The 20754-nt window shown below is 41.1% G+C and overlaps 2 protein-coding genes across 5 annotated transcripts; both read right to left on the reverse strand.

Moving 5' to 3' along the window:
• Positions 1-411: 411 nt before the first annotated feature.
• LOC145439089 (primary cilium assembly protein FAM149B1-like) lies at positions 412-2983 on the reverse strand. Its single transcript, XM_080316565.1, has one exon. The coding sequence runs from the start codon at positions 2865-2867 to the stop codon at positions 771-773; it is 2097 nt and encodes a 698-aa protein (XP_080172691.1). The 5' UTR covers positions 2868-2983; the 3' UTR covers positions 412-770.
• A 3799-nt stretch (positions 2984-6782) lies between these two features.
• LOC145439090 (insulin-like growth factor 2 mRNA-binding protein 1) lies at positions 6783-18964 on the reverse strand. 4 transcript variants are annotated; one of them, XM_080316570.1, is made up of 13 exons: positions 18786-18964; positions 17018-17228; positions 12829-12968; positions 12463-12549; positions 12263-12397; positions 11241-11381; positions 10664-10723; positions 10410-10551; positions 9558-9647; positions 9304-9498; positions 7736-7864; positions 7558-7671; positions 6783-7494 (listed from the first exon to the last, which is right to left on the reverse strand). In XM_080316570.1, the coding sequence occupies exons 1-13, from the start codon at positions 18821-18823 to the stop codon at positions 7390-7392; spliced, it is 1587 nt and encodes a 528-aa protein (XP_080172696.1). In that variant the 5' UTR covers positions 18824-18964; the 3' UTR covers positions 6783-7389. The 4 variants fall into 4 exon arrangements, with proteins under 4 accessions (XP_080172696.1, XP_080172695.1, XP_080172692.1 ...); XM_080316569.1 differs by having other exon boundaries at positions 9304-9495; positions 17018-17231; positions 18786-18963; XM_080316566.1 differs by having other exon boundaries at positions 17018-17231; positions 18786-18963.
• Between the last annotated feature and the right edge of the window lie 1790 nt (positions 18965-20754).

A 20754-nucleotide genomic window follows, 5' to 3' on the forward strand; every position in this document is an offset into this window, starting at 1 on the left:
CTTCGGCCAACATGCGACTCCGCGAAATGTGCTGCCAAAAAAATCGACAGGAGAAAACCTCTGCCGAAAGGGATGGAAACCTTTGGCCTAATTTTCCATTGGCGCCTAAATGGCTGTCGCCAAAAATTCATAGTATGCAATTGCCAATATCATTGACCGGATGCCATCATGAATTCGGGGGGAAATATTCACGCTAGACGCGACCAGATAACTGTCACGCACTGAAAACATAAAAACTGGCGCCCACGAGCAGTGGTTTAAACGTCAGACGCAATAGGGTATCTGGTGGGCCGCGCAATGAAATTCGCATGAAAAGTTGGTCGCGAACTGAAAAAGGTTGAGAAGCACTGCTCAAAAGCACACACCTGACGCACGAGTACAGCCAGTTTACCGGCAATCCAGACAAAGAGAAACTTTTTTACAAATATATTTTGGACAGCAGTCACTACACTGGTGAATTGAAAATTGTAGGGCATCTACATAAGCACAGTATTGTCACCATGTCTGTGTCACTATTTACCATAATGTCATGAAATGGACACACAATGAGGCATGATTTTCATGGGCAATGCAACATAGTCACACAGAGTCACTCAACAGTGTAGTGGAGATAGAATATTTGGTATATTCAGTATGCTACATATTTGGAATGAGCGTTGAAGAAAGTTTACACCGTTACCGAGTGGGCGACATTGAAAATAGCAGCACTGCACCTAAAAAAACGAACACGAATCTTACAGTGAAAAGTAACCATACGGCAGTGGCATCGGTTAATTCCCGATAACCTGCCGCCTTCTCATCGAATTACTCCAGCCCAGCCTGTCGTCATCTTGCTCGTGGGATGCGTGACCGCCGGAATGGCCCATCATGCCGATTCCGTGAATACCAGCAAGACCGCGCGCGTGACTGTCAGGGCTGTGAGAAAACATAAAATTACCCGCGGTGGATGGGTTAAATCCAGTAGGACTCGACGATTTAACGGGCGGCACACCCCTACCGCCAAAAGCACGGGTAGAAAAGTTTGACGGCGTCGTGGACAACGCTCTGAACTTTCCATCGTTCCTGAAAGCGTGCGTAGTGTTGGGCCGTAAGGCGCCGTCGAAAAATACCCGAGCCTGGTTTTTGTTATCTACTGGTGCCGCGCTGGATATACGATTGGAACGACACTGAATCCTACCGAATTCGACAGACGAATTTTCATTTAGCGACTGTAGTTGCAAAGGAGGTAAAACTTTGGTGTGATACAAGCTGCCTCCCGGTATAGCAGGGGCAGTAGGTGGCGGACTGGTGGGCGAAGTAACATGAATCCCGACCACATCCGGATGATCATCAAGTTGCGATAAACCTAAAGAGGAAAGCGGCATATTCCTGCCTTTAATTGTCCAATCTTTGTGTAATGTAACCGATGGTGTTTTCGAACGATCAATGAGTGGGTGCAGTTTGGAAGGGTGGAATTGTTTGCCCCTCCCGCGCTGCTTAGCGCTAGTCTGCCTACTCATAGTCAGAGGTATAAACTGGTTATAAGTCTGCGGGCTCGCGGTGCCGGGTAATTGCAGCCGCGATCCCGAGCCCCGAGGAAACGCAACCGACGGGGTGCTGATCTCCATGTTGGACTCATTCGGCATTGTGCCGTTAGGCCGGTCGGACCGTACCAACAATTCTTTCCGTCTGATCATCATGAGACTGTTGAGGGACGCAAAGTCGTTCTTTTGTTGAAAACGCCCGAACAAACGGCTTTGCCGAGCGCCCTGGTCGCTGAATTCTCTTGAAGGCGGAAAATTATCCGAACGGGACATGAGAAGACGGTCGTCGTAGAAATTGAAGTGCGAGTTCATCTGATCGTCTGAGTCGAAAGGCTCTTCGGCAAAGTTCCTCAATATTTCGATTCTACCACAAATCGAGCTGTAGTTGTCAAATAGCACCTTCCAAAACGATTTCGAAGTCTTTTTCGCTGCGTCGTTTCTGAATTTCACTTTCCTCAACGAAGAAATCAACTTGACCCAGGCGTTGTCGAAAAGCTGGTTAATAACCGCATCGCGAACGCACGCGTTTGGAGTGATCGGCGGGTACCCCAATCTCCTCCTTCTGGGAACATGATAGCGCTTAAACGTATCCTCCTCGTCCATGTCACGAAGATCAAACGCCAAGTACTCTTCTATCTCACCGTCCGACTCAAATATCTCTTCGTGGAGATGGCTAGAAGTAGATTGCCCCGGGTTATCGTCACGAGGCGGAATTGGTGTTATCGCAGACCCTGTTAACGAAATGGCAGTATCCAATTCATTGGCTGGATTATCGGTAATGGGTGTCGATAGAAAGCTGGAATCGGTGTCGCTAAGAAAACATTGGTATCCTTCATCTTTGGTTGGTAGAGCCTGTTTGCCTTTGACGCGTAAATGGGGGAATACATCCATCCATTCGCGGCACTCTTTCTGTAACAACGAGCTGCCCGATAACACGCTTTCGAACAGCATTCTTTCAATCGCGTGAAACATCTCTTGGACGTCGCGGCTTGTTTTGTGATCTAGCACGTCGTCGCCCCATGAATATATCGAACTCCTTTCTGTCGTGTTCCCAGTTGTGGAACTGTTGGCTCCGTACCAGTATCGCGACGATTCGGAATTGGACAAATCGTCCTCTCCGATAGGAATTCTCGGGGAATAATGATCGCTCGAGTCATCTTTGATAGTGGATTCGTCATCATCGTCTGACGAATTTGGTGAGAAGTTGTGCCCGCTGGGAAAAAGGCTGGCGATTCCGCCCTGGGGATACCTGCGTTCGTTAGTACCCCCTCTGGATATTCCCCGGATCTCTAGAGTGGCGTGCGGGTCCTGGGGAGTTCCAGAAAGTCTAAATCGACCCGCCATCAGGTCATGTTACAGCTGGTTTCAGAGTAGTGCGTCTCGGCCATGTATGGAAATATCGATTTTACGTTACATTATCACATCTTGATTTAAATACAATTTACATAATTATTCAAACAGACAGGCCTATTATTATGGCCTAAGATGCAAGACACAACTACCTGTAGACACAGAGTGATTACCGCGTCAAGCTAGACTAATAATACAAGATTGTGTATCGTATACATATATATTATATACTCCACAATCCACGAAATACTGGAATTGGTCGCACCAAGATCGAGAGGAAAAACCCATAATCCCTAGGTGCAGAGAACCAAACTACGCATGCAAAACTCGCAAAAGTACTTTCAAGGAACTGATATAAATTGAGGGATAATCACATAAATTTGGAGAACAAAGAAAGTGTATCTTATTTACCATTGCTAAATGACAGCTTACTTGGCATTAGCATCACAGTACATTCCTATCTGAACAGACTAGATGCAGGTGTGGTGTACAGCACAGATATAAATAACGTAATAATGTCATTATTTTAATGGAAATGGATGAAGAAAGACTGATATCCCATGGAAATAGTTTGGTGCAGTAAAATTATCACCTATTCTGATCATCAGAGTAAAATCGAATTCTGTAAAGAACAAGACATTTGTGCCCAATCAAACAGTTCCTATCCCATGTATAGCGAAATCAGCTGATGCAGCATATGCTACATGATATATATAGGGAGGTGCGGGAAGAGACAAAGAAGTGTCAATATTTATGCTAAAAATGCTACTAAATGCTGTGATCTACATTCTATTTGGACTGGATTTAGACAAGACCTGTCATGAGAAGATATACCGTACTTGTACTTGAAAATAATTCAATGTAATGGTCTACTATACCTAGGCCTACAGTACTTCTTTGTCAATGAGGAATGGGTACCACTGCATCACATTGCCTATGTTACCTTTGGTAATTGTCACAAACTTAATTACAGAATATTACATCCAATATAATTGACACATTTAATTACACCACAAAATCACTGATAATCAGTTTTACACTATACCCGTTCCATGAATACGATATCCCACCAAGCCTTCAATCCAGAGTGGAATTGGTGGCAAACGTCACGCGCAACTTTCCATTTAATTCCTTAATTATTCTATGGAAGAAACCCTTCTGTCACACGCAACTTATTGCCGAAAACAACCACAATTCCAGTCTGGGCCTTCATGGCATAGTACACCAAGTCACAATTCCTATACGACCAAAACCGATTTGAATGAAGCCAAATTCTATAACATAGCTTTTCGTCAGATGAATTGTGAAGCGATCGCATATTTTTATTGCTTCAGATTCATTATAGCCAACTAGATATTTCTAGAAGCAGTAAACCGTAGTATTAACCTATCAATATAATGGAAGACTGAATATGGTAAGCATAAGCAATATAGTGTGCAACTGTATACATATTGATATAGGTCTGCATCAATACCGCAAGTCACAACTGCATTGAAGTTATTTAGTGCTATTCGGTAAAATACGTGTAGTACGCCTATATTGCCAGACGAATTGGCCATAAAGTCAATATTTATATTTCGCGATCTAACGTCAGAAGACACGGCCAGGGCTTAATAATAATTTGTCCGCCGTAAAAATGGAAACTGGACTGCGGGCGATCTGTTCTACCGTTCTTATTTACATGGCTTACATTCTTACACGAGTTTACTGTTTTAAATTAGTATATAGTTCAAGAGGGTGATCATTCTCGCGATCTATTCAATATGTGTAACATAGCTATATTTGCGAATACGTGCAAGCCTGCAAGGTTCAAATTCAATCAATTAAATATCAAATATATATAAGCTTTACATCCAATTCAATTGCAGCTTACTGCGTAATAAAATTAGTCGCCGAAACAAGTCGTTTCAGAACCTCCCTGTATTTTCATTGCATCGAAATCTTGTGGTGTATAGACTGGATAAAAATTTAATAATAAACTGAACTAGACAATTATGATAACTATGTTTGAGAAATTCTACGAAACGGTCAAGCTCCACTTAGCGCGATGGCAACCGAACAGATTCTTTACATGTGACGTCATCAAAACATTGTGGTTTCGTGATCCCGAAAGTTAGGCTTTGTTTGAGCCATAGAAGTTTTCGTCGAACTATCAACAGTCAGCACTCATTATTCGCAGCAGCCGGAGCACTAGGCATATATCAGTTTCATGCTTACACTGGTCAAGTAACCCTTTCATCAATTAAACTCTGTTCGATCCTACGCACTATTCATCATATATCTAGCTAGGGTTACCATACGTTCTTTTTCAAGTTTTTGAAAATGTCCGCCGATGACGCCTAAATGTCCTCCTTTTTGAGATTTTGTCCACTTTTTTGGTAGCTTTGGTTAAATATAGGTCAAAATTCCAATGAGCACTGAAGCAACGCTCAGAAGGCTATTTCGGGAGCTGAGCCGGAAAGTTTACCTTTCTTTTTAGTCAACCAACCAAGTGGGAAAAATTTACCATATTTTCAAGATATCCCTCCAGTATTCCAAGTTTGAAAAAGTGTCCTCCTTTCCCGATTCCAAAATATGGTAACCCTTCATATATCGCAATCTTGTAGTGATTTGATGATATTGATCATAGCATTAATCTCAAAAGGTTTCGCTGGTATTGAACTGCAATAGGCTATATATACAAAAACTACGGAGGCCCGTAATCTATAGATACACTTCAAAAAAGTGTACAAGCCTCCAAGCTGATGGGCTTACCTTGCAGTCCTCCGCGTTTCTAATACTACTCCGATTTATACACATCGGACGACTTATGGCGGTAACCAGCTAGGTCTAGCTGCGGCCGCGACGCAATTGTAGTGACCCAAAGACTGCTACTGTCGCTCCTTCATGATATCATAGTGTTAATTTCTAAGGACACTATGAAGATATATCTGCAGAGCAATCGTGTTATGTTCGTCATACGCACCCAACGTCTCTCTAGAGGGGCTTCCACGTCTTGCATTCACCCGTGGATCGAACTAGTTATGTGCAATTGCACCCAATGAATTTAATCTCAACTGTCGATAAACCTCACTAATGCGTCCTGTCCATCGCCGCACCACACACCGATTCGACATCACGGATTAGTCAACCTCGCTATGTCTACAACTACAACAACGTATCCGACCTACCCTCCTCCACCACCCATGTTATGCAATAGTTAGTGTCAACTACGCAGCGTTCACAAACGAAAGCATGTGGACTGGTTTTATTTCATCAGCCAACCAATAGTGTGAAATCGGATCGCGGTTACAAATCGCTCATATTACGGACCAGAAACTCGAAAACACACCATACGGCTACCACATCCAAGGTTATACCATTGTAAAAATGAAATCCAATCCAAGTACAACAACGATACATAAAGTGTTGCTGCCATGACAGAAGATATGCCATTACTCGAGCAATCGAACAGAGTAAACGTAATCAACGTGCGCAAGTCGCGCATGGTAGTCAACAACTATTGCCAAGCATAGCCTCTGCTGCTAAAAAAACGAAGGGTCAAGTCTTTAGGTTACACGAGCTGCATGCATGTAAAGAAGATTACAAGCAGTATCTTTTTACGCAAATGAAGCAGTATTCTCTCTCACGATGGAGATACCTTAGCTGGGCGGATAGTTAAAATAATCAATACTCAAATCATTTTGGGTGCAATACCAAAATTAACTGGAGGCATTTAAAAGTGCCAGAGCACCCAATCTTGATGTCCACAAACCCAGTTCAACCAACACCGTGGTGTGTTCAACAGATCAACATAGCATTTCAAAATTCGGCGCCAAACCACTGTCAATTTGTCTACACATCTCAAGTTTGGTCATCATGAAACTGGCCGCGATTGTAATTCTGCCGAGTCGAGTTTCCAGTTGAGAGATATTTTTTTATAAAAATAAAAATATCAATAAGAAAGCAGAAGGAAACTTCATGGGGGTCGCGCAACTCAACGAACGCCACGTAACAACCTAAAAACTTCAATAAAAAGGAGGTATGCAAAAAAATGGCAGGGAGAGAAATTTGCCCGAAAAATATGATCCGTTCTCAGCACACAATCGGGGCACAAACACAGGGATAAAAATAGCCCGAAAGACGAACTGCATTCATAGCGGACGGCGGCAGCCTTAGGCTATCAAAAACCCAAGAGGTCGCTCTCGCAAGCCTTCAGTTGGAAAGATGGCCGATACTAAAAAGGTTTCGATAGAACACAGATACACAGCCTCTAGCAGCATAGCAACAATTGGAGAGAATGTAAGATTGCCTCGATTCCGAAAAGGGAAGAAAATCCAGACGAGATAAATCTCAAATAAAGCAAAAGCAGCACCGACTTCCGCGTCCTCCCGAGGAGGGGGAGCCTTCAAAAGAGGAAACGCACAATCAATACAAACGAATATCGAAATTACAGCATGCAATTCTGTATGTCACTAGCAGCAACTCCACCTCGGACATTTCCGAGCTGTTCACATGAAATATAATACGCAGAAGCCTAGCCTTCGAAGGATCCGCGGTTTTTCATGCCACCGCGGACCTTGCCGGGGCGTTCACCGTCTTTCGCTTTATTAGAGAGGTCGCGTATCTTCCTCTGAGCCGACTGAAAATACCGTAAACGAAAAGCGATAAAACCATGCAACTTCACCGCGCAATGAACACGAACCTGAATGGCAAAAAAGTGTCCCGATATCTTCACAGGCACTTCCTCCATGCCTTCAGTTTCGGATTGCCGCGGGATAATCACTTCGGAATTGGTTAGTCTTTGAAGTTCACGAACCTAAACGAATCAGCAGTTTTCGAGCGCAATACAAACAGCACAACACAGATAGCAGCTATCTTACGTTGCTACCCCCTTTCCCTATAACTCGGCCGATTATGGGGGCCGGGATATTGATTTCGGAAGTCAGTCTGCCCTCATCATTGCCGAAAAAGCCTTCCTGCTTCAGTTTGTCGAAGATGCAAAACTGAGACTGAAAAAAGAAGTCTAAAATTACAACAAAAAGACGAACGTTGATACTTGTTAGTGTGATGTGTGTTCAAGACACCGCAGTAGGAGTTGAATGGCGAAAGACGGGGTTCTGCAGCGTACGGCACGTAAAACAGTGTCAAGTTCTAATGATCTATGTAGCCGAGAAATGCATCAGCTTTGTCTTGAAGGTTTGAGGCAGGCACAAGGGCTAAAACACTAAGATATATATGTGGTAATGTCATTGAAAAAATTTATTCAATAACAAGAAAGTAGCTAGTGTTACCAATTCTATTGAGACGGCGGGCATTGTGATTTCTGGAAAGCCAAGGTGCACCCACAGATTGCATATCTCTAGCATAACAAAAAGCATCACCAATTCAACATGTTTACACATACAGAAAGAAGAAAGCCATTAAAAGGCCAGCTTTCAAACATTACAAGCACAAGCCTAACATTTTCATTTCATCATAGGAATAGCTTGTCAAGATATATATAACAGTGTTGGGATCAAGTCACTACCTTCGAGTCACGAGTCATTTCGAGTCATTGAACATTTTGACTCGAGTCAAGTCAAGTCAATCGATTTTCAAAGGTGACTCGAGTCAAGTCAAGTCACTCGATTTTTGGAGGTGACTCGAGTCAAGTCGAGTCAAGTCAAGTCAAGTCACGAGTCAAGTCACAATTCAAGTCAAATTGACTTTTCGAAGTATGAGACAGGATAACCTCATTGCATTTTGCTAGCTGTCTGAAATACAGATTGAGTGGGCATCGATTTTGAACCGATGAACGAATATAGAGTTAAATATGCACGTATAAGAAGGCGCTATATCTGTCACATATACGTAGAACAGCTAAACCGCAGTTTATAGTTACCAGACAAAATAGGGAATGGATACGAATTGATAAGATGCAATACATTACGCATTTACAAATCGATATAGACAATTCGAGCCTGCGCCAATGGATGAGGACAGTTTCAATCAAACAAGAAGTTTGGTTAAGGTAAAAACAGAGAACAGAAACTATTTTACTATACTAATTTACGACACCGTAAGCAGTAAGCTTCGATCACTTCGTTGCGGTCAATTTATTTGTGAGCGAACAATGGAGGCTCAAGTAAAACGTACGATCATTAAATGATTGGTCGCTCTCACGGGTTACACCAGCGTTTCGCGAACAATCCGAACATATGCAAGATACAGTGATTTTGATCCACACCAATTACTTGATGACTTGAAATTGACTAGTGAATTTTGCTCCGAGTCACAAGTCAATCCACAATTCCGATGGACCGAGTCAAGTCAAGTCAAGTCATTTTAGCAAAGTGACTCGAGTCAAGTCAAGTCATACGAAAAAGGTGACTCGAGTCTGACTCGAGTCAAGTCATGACTCGAGTCATCCCAACACTGATATATAATGGACTATCGACATGACACCGACCTTCCATTGACCTTCCGGCGTGCCAACAATAGTCACTTTACGTTCCTTATCACCATCACCGTTTTCAGGAGGAGATATCTTGATCGATGCGTTCGCGATACGAGACACGTTTCTAATGTGACTTCCCTTAGTCCCGATAATGGCGCCGACCGCATTCGCAGGTATGAAGAGAACACAGTTCTCGGTAACTTGCTGCTACGCAAACATCAAGGCGCGTTAGTGGATTTAAAAGCGTCGTAATCCAAATCACTCACATTGGAGACGGGCTGCATCGGTCCATAGGGCTGAACGGGTCCGTACATACCTTGGGGCGGACCCCCCATGAAACCATTTGGTGGTCCTCCCTAAATCATAAAATATATGCGGTTAACGCAGAGCGCCCCAAGACAGATAGTTAAAGCGGCTCGATTTAACAGTGGATGCGGAAATATTTCAGTTTGTTTAGTCGCAGATAGAAATGGTTTCCGGAAAAATACCGGTGGTGAATAATTCATAGCACTGCACATTGCATGCCCTTCTTTGACGTAGCATCGCCATGGGCAGTTCAGTCACATCTAGGACTTGATGATGGGTCACAATCAAACTGGCTAGACTTTTGACGGCACAAAGCTTTAATGCACATTCAAATGATACATTTGTACAGAAATATATTAAAACTCGAAGATTTGAGTTGCTGACACTAAGAGGCCATCATCAGCAAATGAATAATTTTAAAAGTACGACTAAAAATATTAGTGTACCACCAGCTATGACGTTACAGAGACAGATACAACATACAATGCAGGACAATCGTGAAGGCAGCTAGTGGTCGATTTCCAGTACGAGACGGACGCGGTTTGTGGATTATTTATGAAGGTGAATTTGAGTGCCAACAAAAACGGAAAAGTCTACGGCTTTATCCCAATATGGAAAATCTCTTCACAATAGTCTTTAAGCACAAGTGGAATTCTTCACTACACTACATGTTTGCTAATAGAAGATTTCATACAATCATAGCCATGGTCTGATTGTATTCAAGTGTCCGTAGATCAGTCAAGGATGGGATTTCCCCGGCAATGTAATGTCCCTTCTGGCATTTTCATTCTCGCTAACTCATAGAGGCTAACCTGGTATGCAGACTGCATGTCGTTTTCGTAACACGAGCGAAGCTTTTCCATGATGAGCTTCAACGCTTCCTCCGATTTTTTCAAGTCACCCTCGATGGTGATGGTACGCTCCGCGTTCATCATGCTCATATCGGCCATGCTGCTTTGTAACAATGCGGCGGTTAGGATTATTTCAAGCCCCGGTTGCGTTGCAATTATCTTTTCTCTACCAAGTCTTATTTAGCATAGGATATCAAGTTCAAAGAAGCACTCACTTTTGCTGCCAGTAGCCCATTTTCTGCCAGTAATATCCAATCGGGGGCCTGTCAGAGTCTCTGTAAAGTGTATTGGTGGTCAAAATAGTCGGTGCTGTAACATACCTCAAGTAGAAGTAAATATGAAGTTCTGAAAGTACTCCAGCAGGTATGTTGAGCAGATTTGGTTGACATTTCGGATACTTTTAGCGGTTGCTCGATGGAGGTCACTTGCAAAATTGCATCTTTGCGACAAACAGAAATCACTAATAAAACTACCAACAGGCGAAATCAGTTACTGTGATCTAAGGGCTCCTACGCCCAGTTGCTGTGACAGTTTCACCCTAACAGGGATGCAAGCACATCCCATAAATAATTCACACTTTGCAAAATCCCAAGTGCGAAAAATACACAGTTTAGTCAACAAAACTTTGTGAGTAGATGTGGAAGTGCTCCAAAAACAACCACTGGAGCAGGGAGTCTAAATAGGAAAAACCTACTTGAAGACACTCAGAAAAACTGAACTTCATTACTGCCCATCTCTGGTAAAGAGAGGGAGGAACGACACGCCAAAATTGACATCAAGCAGGGCGCTTACTTCGAAATGGAGATTTTCGTCTCCACCTTTCCCTGAACAGCCTTCAGATGACGGCCGTCCTTGCCGATTAGGCGTCCGATCAGCGAGTTGTGAGCAAGGATCTTCAGCGGCTCCTCGACATCATCCCATGTGCCGTCAGCTCTGTCGGAGACAAAACGAATGGAAGAACTAATTCAAAGCATAGGATTTATAGCTTATAGCAATCGGAGCATATCTGATACTGAGTGAGGCGGTGTTTGTAATAGTATCAAATATGTCAGCGCGACCCGAAAAACCAATGACAACTATATTAATGCTCACGACCAAACGGTTTGCCATAAGGCCCTGTAGAGCGGCAAAGCATCGGAAAATAAGGCGTGAAAATAAATATTTGCGAGTTGAAACAGCCAAATGGAAACTCGGACCTTATTTTCGTCCAGGCATAGGCCTAAACAGCAGACAAAGATGTTATACTAGGGATTAGTACAATTAGTACATAAAGTAGAAATCACATACATTGTCTATGGGTGGTACAGATGTAGACCGACCATGTTCACTGTGTACAGCATAAAGAGCAGACAAAATGAGACAGCTGTACCTATACGTGATGATCTCCAATAACTAAATTACGAAGCATCACACGAAGTGGTTTTCTTGGGGTAAGAAATGCAACCAATTTAATTCTGAATATGATAATTGAATTCAGGACACGACAAGTCGGTGATACAAAGTACTGATACACATTGCAATTAAGGCTGTCCCTGAACCAGAGGCAATATAGCCGTAAGTGCAATTTGAATAATGTAAAAAGAGATAAAATGTTTTTCTGATGAAATCTTTAACTATGGTTGAACAGCTGCGCACACAACTAGTCAGGTATGTTAAAGCGAAATTAGACCAGTCTCCACATCAGTCCGATTTATTGCACTTCGACATACCATGTTAATTCCACGAACGGCGCTAACACAACGTTACCCATCGCGTCTCGCTTTGAGAGCTATCCTTGATTGAATCATGAGATAAATAATTTATCAGACACTCACGTTCGAACGTTCCTATCCTCTTCGCGAACCTTGGCCAGAATTTTCACGGCGGCGCCGATACACCCTTCGGGAGACCCGTTGATGGTGACGGCCTTGTCGCTCGCTCCTGGATTTTCACGGCGATGAACGTCAATTCTAGGAAAACCAATAGAAAACCGTTTCACAGAATAACCCACGTTTTCAGAGTCCAAATGCATTACCTGGCATGAGTCTCCTGGGTGATCGCGCGAATGGACACTCCCTTTTCGCCAATCACGGCGCCGACATACTTACTCGGCACCAGCATCCTGAAGAAATTAGGACTATAGCATTGCACCAAGCAGAGGTGGTCAGTATTCAGTACTACTGACTACTTCCTCCTTTACTTAAACAGATTTCCAGCCAAATGGCTTTATCAGCTTTGGATTTTGCGAGGCAGAAAGTAATTTGAGATGTTTCATTTCTGGAGTTTGAATTTGCTTATTGTACTCTAGTAGAATTTTTGACGTTAGTTCATTTGAGAACCAACACTGTCTGCTTTAACCACCTGTATCACCGAGTGTACACTGTACAGTTTTGGTAAATACCTCGTCGGCAGATCAGGGTGTTTCGGTCCGGGGCGGTTCATGTAATTATTCCCATTGTAGGGTCCGTTGTATCCTTGGTTCCCGTAACGAGTCCCTCGTACTGCCCGGTTGGCATCGGCCGGGTCGGGCAGCAAATTCACCTTAAAACAACGAATAGGTAATGAATGACGACTTGGTGGCAAATATTTTGTCTGGACATGGTTGAGAATTAACCGTTAACAGCTAAATGCCTTCATTCTTGCTAAGCCGATAGAGATAATTTATTACCTCATCACTGAGCAGTAGTAGAAAGAAATAGTACTTTGTAGAGACACCGTACTTTTTGATGCTGGTTTACACAGCCTATTATACCTGCAAGGTCATACATCAGATCGAACATTCCAATCCAATAAATACTGTGCAGAGAATATAAATTATCTCTTTCCATATTGACACGAGATATCTATAGATATCAATGCTTTTATTTGGCTATGTTAGTATGCAAAAATAGTTCGAATTCATTATTTACATTTTACAAATGCAGGAAGTCTTTTCTCATTTTAAACAGATTATGCAGTATGCACCAAGGAATGTCAGTCAATAAACAAGGGAATAGCCTAAAACATAATACAAGCACCAATTCACGGCAACCAATATAACCATAACTAACCCAAGCCACAGTCAATTATTGATAAAATGTGTTACATAACAATAGCCTGGTTCAATTCCAGCCTACCAAACTCATTAAGAGAATCTTAAAGCTAAGCTAAGCACGGACGAGTAATTCCCTGTCAACATGCAAATATTTTTTAAATCCGTCTCCACACCCTCTCAGATTTTTCTCTAAATTTATATACAACTAAAGTATCTAGTTCTGAGTACAACGAAATTTATTTCGGACAATTTCGTTGAACCGCTCTCGAGTTATTGCAGTTTGAAAAATGATGATTTTGTGATTACTCAACCATGAAATTTGGCAACACAAAACCTGTGTATGATTGTAACTAATATAGCTCAGAGGTTACGTAGAGCAAAGGTTTGAATGTTATTTAGCAATAATTGCTGGTACATGTTCTTCATTTACCACGAATTTCCCCGCTTCACAGTATTGGGTCAAGGTTGAAAATGCGATTTCAAATTTGGCATATGTTAAAATCGGTGATGCATAACGATATTTTTCAACTCATCTGGTGCAATTCTATTTAAACCAAAATTCACAAGCAAGGTGTCATTTGAAAGCTGTTTCCAACTAGAATGCACAAAACTTAGTTTTATTATTGATATTTGACAGCAACATGGTTAAAAATATAATATGGTGCATAATGCAAAATAGGTCATTTTTTAATTAATTTTATTGATATTAATTCAGTGATTATCTGATTTTGCCATTATTCTACTCCTTATATGATAATGTGTTTCAGTAGATAATTATTGCCATGCTCAGAGAGTACTTTTATTTATTGCATGTGCATTATGCTTGCAAGGGTGCTTCTGGGTTTACCGACTATCAGTAATTCGAGTCAACATCCAAATAATATTTCAATTCGTCTTCACACCCTCTCAGATTTCTCTACAATATCATGTACAACTAAAGTACCCAATTCTGAGTAAAATAGAATTTAATTAATAACTTTATTGATCGGTTCTTGAGCAATTGCAGTATGAAGAATGAGGATTTCGTGCTTACTCAACCATGAAATTTGCGTATAATTATAACTGCTAAAATCATTACTTATACTGGCTGCATGTAGTAATGCTGGTAAGCAATGATTGGTGGTTAGGGCGGTTCAAAAATAACCTTTTTTCCTGAATCTTGCTGGTTACTTGATTAAATCGTTAGGTTGCCTTAAAAAACGACGCTCGCCAAATTAGAATTCATTCCAACCAATATTCGCGGATTTCGTAGAGTTTGAAAATTTTGAATTTGCCTAAAAATGCAAAAAATTTTTTTTAAAAATTTTTCTTCCAACCATATGAAATTAATGCGCTGTCTTCAAAAACGATGGAAAACAAATTTGACTCAATTCCAAGATGCAGAAGCGGAGTTATTCAAGTTTTTTGATGATAATTCTGGGATGATCCACAAATCAAGGATATTCCCAGAATTATCAAAGAAAAACTGAAATACCGTAATTTTCCATGTATAATGCGCGAAATTTTCACGATTTTTCGCCCTAAAATCGGGGGGTGCGTATTATACATGGGAACAACACGCTTGAAAAAAAATCTCCCTCGATAAAAAAAACTTGAAATCACACCTTTCATCATGTTTGTTTCCAATCGCACATCACTTTCAGCAATCGTGTCCAGTATTTCGTATTATCAGTGTAACACGCTGCCAATTAGCGAGAAGTGTGTTGCCAATTAACTAGAGTCGTCTGCACAGCACGCAATCTCCTGTTGAGTTGGTTTGCCGTTTGTACGCGAGCCAAATCAAGTCATTCATTGATTGCTGCACGCTCGCGCGGCAATTCTCGCTAATTCATCGCTTCAACGACAGGCCATGAGTGCAAAATATAATCGCTTGCGTAATCAGTCGCATCTCCAACAGGCGTGGTGTGCACGCAATAACCGTTGGCCTGAGCTATCGCATCTGACCTCGTGCGCAAGATGTCGCGTCGCCGGCATCGCAGGATTTGGCTGCCATCTACTATCGTATAGAGGCAATGCCGTTACTTGTGTATACCGATTAGCAATCGCATCTGTTATAGGCCTCGTGCGCAAGATGTCGTGTCGCTGGCCCGAACTATCGCGTCGCCAGCCTCGCAGGCTTTGGCTGCTCTCTCCTATCGTTTTAAGACAATGCCGTTAATTGCATAATGATTAGCGATGGTTATGCCATGATTGTTGAACGGTGACATCGCAAAACAGACAACATCGTATACTAAAACACAGCTATTCATGCACTGCGAATGCAGGGTGCGTACTATACACGGGTACAGGCTTTTTCACAGAAATTACATGCTATTTTAAGGGTGCGTATTATACATGGGGGCATACTATACTTGGAAAATTACGGTAACTCCACTTCTACGGCTTCGAATTGAGTCAAATTTGTTTTGCATCGTTTTTGAAGACAGCGCAACAATTTCATGGGGTTGGCAGAAAAATTTGAAAAAAATTTTTTTTTGCATTTCTAGGCAAATTCAAACTCTACGAAATCCGCGAATATTGGTTGGAATGAATTCAAATTTGGTGTGCGTCGTTTTTTAAGGCAACCCAACGATTTAATCAAGTAACCAGCAAGATTCAGGAAAAAAGGTTATTTTTGAACAGCCCTATTGGTGGTACATGTTCTTCACTCACTAGGAATTCCCCTCCGCATTACAGAATCAAGGTTCAAATCTTGATTTGAAAATTGACATACCAGTATGGTAAAATCAGTGATGCGTGACGATATTTCTGAACTCTCTGGCACGACTCTATCTAACTCAAAATTCATAAGTAAGGTGTCATATGAAAGCTGTCACCAATTAGAATCCATCAGAACTGGTTATGAATTGAATATAAGACAGGAACACGGTTAAAATTATACTTTGACACTTCATGCAGAACAGGTCATGCACTATTTAGAGCGCATCTTTTCAATGAAGTTTTATACAAGTGGCAGTCAAATATCACATGCAATACCAATTCAGCAACGTTCTACTCTTTCCAAGCTTCCATTTGACACATTCCTCGAAAAAATCGGTTTAAATAGAATTACGCTAGGCAGAGTTGCATATTTGTTACGCATGGCTGATTTTGAAAACATGATGACTTTGAATTGAAATTTGACCCCTAACCCCCATTAGTAAAGTTAAAAATTTAGGTCTATCACAATAAGCATATACCAAAATATCTTACTACAGAAATTTAAGTCTGCCCGGAAGCAATTTGATCGCTATAATGTTAATTACAATTAGACACAGGTTCCAAGCAGTTTAGCGTCACGGCGGAATGAGCACAAAATGTCAATTTTCAAATTGCAATAACTCTGTAACGAATTGTCCGATTTTCTTGAAACAAAGTTTGTTATGCAACAAATTTAATGCCTGATCGATGTGAAAATTTTCAATTTGATCTGAAATGGTGTGGAGACGGGCGTTTGCATGTTGAGAGGGAATTACTCGGGTGTCAGTTACGTGGTCCCTAAAAATGTAGCCATTACACTGATGCGAATCTATAAAAAATAAGCATGGCATTCAGACTTGATAGTAGGTTACATTACCTTCAATTTACTTCCCTCCACAGTTTTCCCGTTCAATTCCCGAATCGCCGCCTGAGCCTCGTTACGATTACTGTAAGTCACATTTACAGTTGCACTGTCACTCTCAGTCGAAACTTGCTCGCAGTTTTCAACAGCTCCATACTCAGCAAGGAGCTTATCCAATTCTTCCCAGTTCAAGTGTGATGGGATGTTACGCACTTGCACTTTCTTGCTTCTGAATTAATCAAGCATTACCGGCAGGCATGCAGATGTCTCGGCATAAGAAAACAATCAATAACATGATGCACAACGCATTAGGGCTGTTCAAAAAAAACTTTTCTTTTAGACTGCACTGGCTACTTGATAAAATTGTTAGGCTGGTTAAGAATAACGCTACACACCAACTTTGGTTCAATTCCAAACTGTAGAAGCGAGATTCTTGCAGTAGAAAGTTTTGAATTTATCATTAAAAAATTAAAAAATAAAATTTTACAATTTTTGTCGACCCCATAAAATTGCTAGACTGTCTGTCAGTAGAGATGACGCATACCAACTTTGGCTCAATTCCAACCAATAGAATTAAAGTTATTGCAGTAGAAAAATTTTTAATTCCATGATTTTATAATAAATAATAAAAGAGTTGGTCACCGTAAATACTATTTTATTCAAATCCAAATGTTTCTACTACAACAACTTCGCTTCTAGTGGTTGGAATTGAGTCTAATTTGGTGTGCATTATCTCTTACTGACAGCTTAACTCGATGGGGTCGACATTAAAATTTTGAAATTTAATTTTTCAATGATAAATTCAAAACTTTCTACTGCAAGAATCTCGCAACAATTTTATCAAGTAGCCAGTGTAATCTGAAGGAAAGGTTTTTTTTTGGACAGCCCTACTACGCATGCTACAACACCTAATAATTTGTCCAAAATGCATTTATTCTTCCTCACAAGTAAATACGCACAACAAGATGAAAGATTACATTAGAGTCCAATTGCTATGAAGCATTGTTGCATTCATTTCATGGTAAATTCTCGACAAATGGAATGTATAACATGCGGAGATACAGAACTGTGGACAACTTATAGTTTATAGGTCAGCTGGCAAGCTCATTGTAACCTATATTTGCATGACTACAATGAAGATACACAATTGATTTGAGTCGGGCTCTGTGAAAATGCAGCTTGGAAACTGAATCGTTAGGCAATACAAATTTGCAGAGATATTAAATCCTAAATTCGAATCCCTCATTGTTGCAGAAGTCTACACAAAGATATAAATTCAGTACTCAACATAAATAACATGGCAGACAAATATATAATATAAGTAGTGCAGACATGAATAGGGGGTTGGAAGATTTGTTAACATAATATAGTCGGCCTATGCAATAGGTTTTGGACATTTTCATTAATTTGATAAGTTGCCAACGTAAAATGTATGTTAATCAACCAAACCAAGCATTTCCCAAAACTGCACAAATGATTGTCGTAGAATGTTATCCTCACTGAGATCACAATGTTGGTATATGTAAACTACTGTCTATAAGCACTATAATGTCTATAGCCTAACGACTTCAAGACTTCTATAGCTCAGGAATAAGCTTCAATTTACAGTTGCATTGTGACAAGGTTACATTTGCCCTATGTCAGTTCAGTGCAGAAACTTTAGAGCTCCATTTCAATCATCCAGTATTATAACTATCGGCAAAGTTGAGGAGAATTTTTCCACATGCTCCATGCATAAATTGCTAACGTACTTCACTTAACTGACTGCAGCAAAAACACTCACCTTTGCTTGTTTGACCTCTGATTTCCGTAGTAGAACATATTCAGCTGTAATGATGGAGACCAAATTCGGTGATGAAATTTCAGTTACAAAGCACGGACCCAGATGAGTTAGAGAGAATTGCACAAATGTGCCGACTGTGTTCCTGACTGAAAAAGAGTCGGGTAAGCAAACCAAACCATCATGGCCACCACTTTTTGGGTTTCAAGTATTTTATTCATCCAATAATACACTGCTTGCACAAGGTTGCGATAATCACGTCTACAATTCGCCGTCTCACTTGCGTTAAACTTCTATGCCTATGACCGTAGCTTATATCACGACGATTGTCACCAAAAGAGGAATCGGGTTCCCAAATTACATGCCACCATAATGTACGCATAAAGGTAAATTAAAGCTGGACTTATACGACAGCTAAACCCTCGCGCGCCATTTTCCAATGAGTTGCTCATTTTTTCTCCAAGTGACCGTCTCACACGTGCGCAGTAGCAATGTATTTTTCATGAATGTTCGGTGATTCGCAACCGCCTGGAGGTATTCGCGAGAGATATTGAGCAGCGAGTCCTCTTACTACTATACGGATGCCGCGAAGCGAATGAGGCGGTGATGATCAATTTTCCGCCGTACACATTTCATTTCCGTAGCTACTGTTCTGTTCCGTTCATCTGTGATTACTGCCCTGGAACGTGGTGCCAGTATCTCGCAACGCAACAAAATGCGGCCGAGCCGAAGCCGACATCATGATCAGATTGATCAATTGATCGTGCCATAGGTCCGGTCACGGCAATATCAGTAGGTCAAGGTAAGAGGTATCAAAAGAAGCAGTAGGTAAATTCGTCGTTCGGCATTTATGCCTATTCATCCCACTGGATAGTTACAAACATAAATGGTATGTATCTAAATCATTGTTACGAGGAACAACCAGCGAACTGTATAAACATCATTTCGGAAGCAACCAGTCGTTGTCTTTGAGTCTTTAAGCAATGATCTGAACCTAGTCATTATGATCGATACAACAGCTGGTTATTCATATCTGGAGCAATCAAGGCTTAAACCTCCGAGTGGGTAAATGTGACTATCGCAAGATGGCGGACGTGAGTAGAGTAGTGACCAGAGATGAGCGGATTTGAAATTTCTATGTCCTAATCCAATCCAAATCCGAACCTTGAAATCCAAATCCTAATCCATAACTTTTTCATATTCAAGTCCATGTCCAATCCTAATCCGATTCCAACTGGAAATTCAGAAAAAATACTAATTTATGAAATGGAGGGATTCGAAATTTTTTTTTCACAACCAACGATTCACTTGATTCAAGATAACTTAGTAGCCATAAGTACATTATTAAATGATCTAAATAAAGTTTGTCGCCATTCGCCACACGACATTTCAATCTCCCAGAAAATAGTTCAATCCAATCCAAATCCTAATCCGTTCTGAAAAAAATGTCTAATCCAAATCCAATCCAAATCCGACAAAATTTCACAAATCCTGTTTTTTCAAAACCTAATCCTAATCCATGCTCATCTCTGGTAGTGACATGTGCATTGTGCATTATCTCGATTTATGCTATCAAATCTACCGTGGATTAGAGGTCGACCGATATTGATTTTTACAGGCCGATACCGATACCGATATATCGGCTCACTCACAAGGCCGATACCGATATCATAGGCCGATATTAATATGGAAAGAGCAGAGAACAATTTCACCAAAAATATTATATATTAGGCAAGATGGCACTTGTACATGCCACAGAAAGCTGAACAACAAACGAGAAAACTGAAATTGAAAAGAATTATTGCTTAATTGTGCACATTCGATGAAATTTGGGATAACCCAAAAAGCAAAATATGATACAGGATTGCAGATCAGTCCAGAAAAGGTTGATTGTAATGCAGGAAGCATAGTTTCTCTGCATGCTCACCCAGCTATACTCGTCCTGCAAGGGTAAATCTGTCATATATCGCCC

This window comes from Botryllus schlosseri, chromosome 5 (genome assembly GCF_051294905.1).
Source record: "Botryllus schlosseri isolate E-star chromosome 5, Bs_hap1, whole genome shotgun sequence".
NCBI lineage: Eukaryota > Metazoa > Chordata > Ascidiacea > Stolidobranchia > Styelidae > Botryllus > Botryllus schlosseri.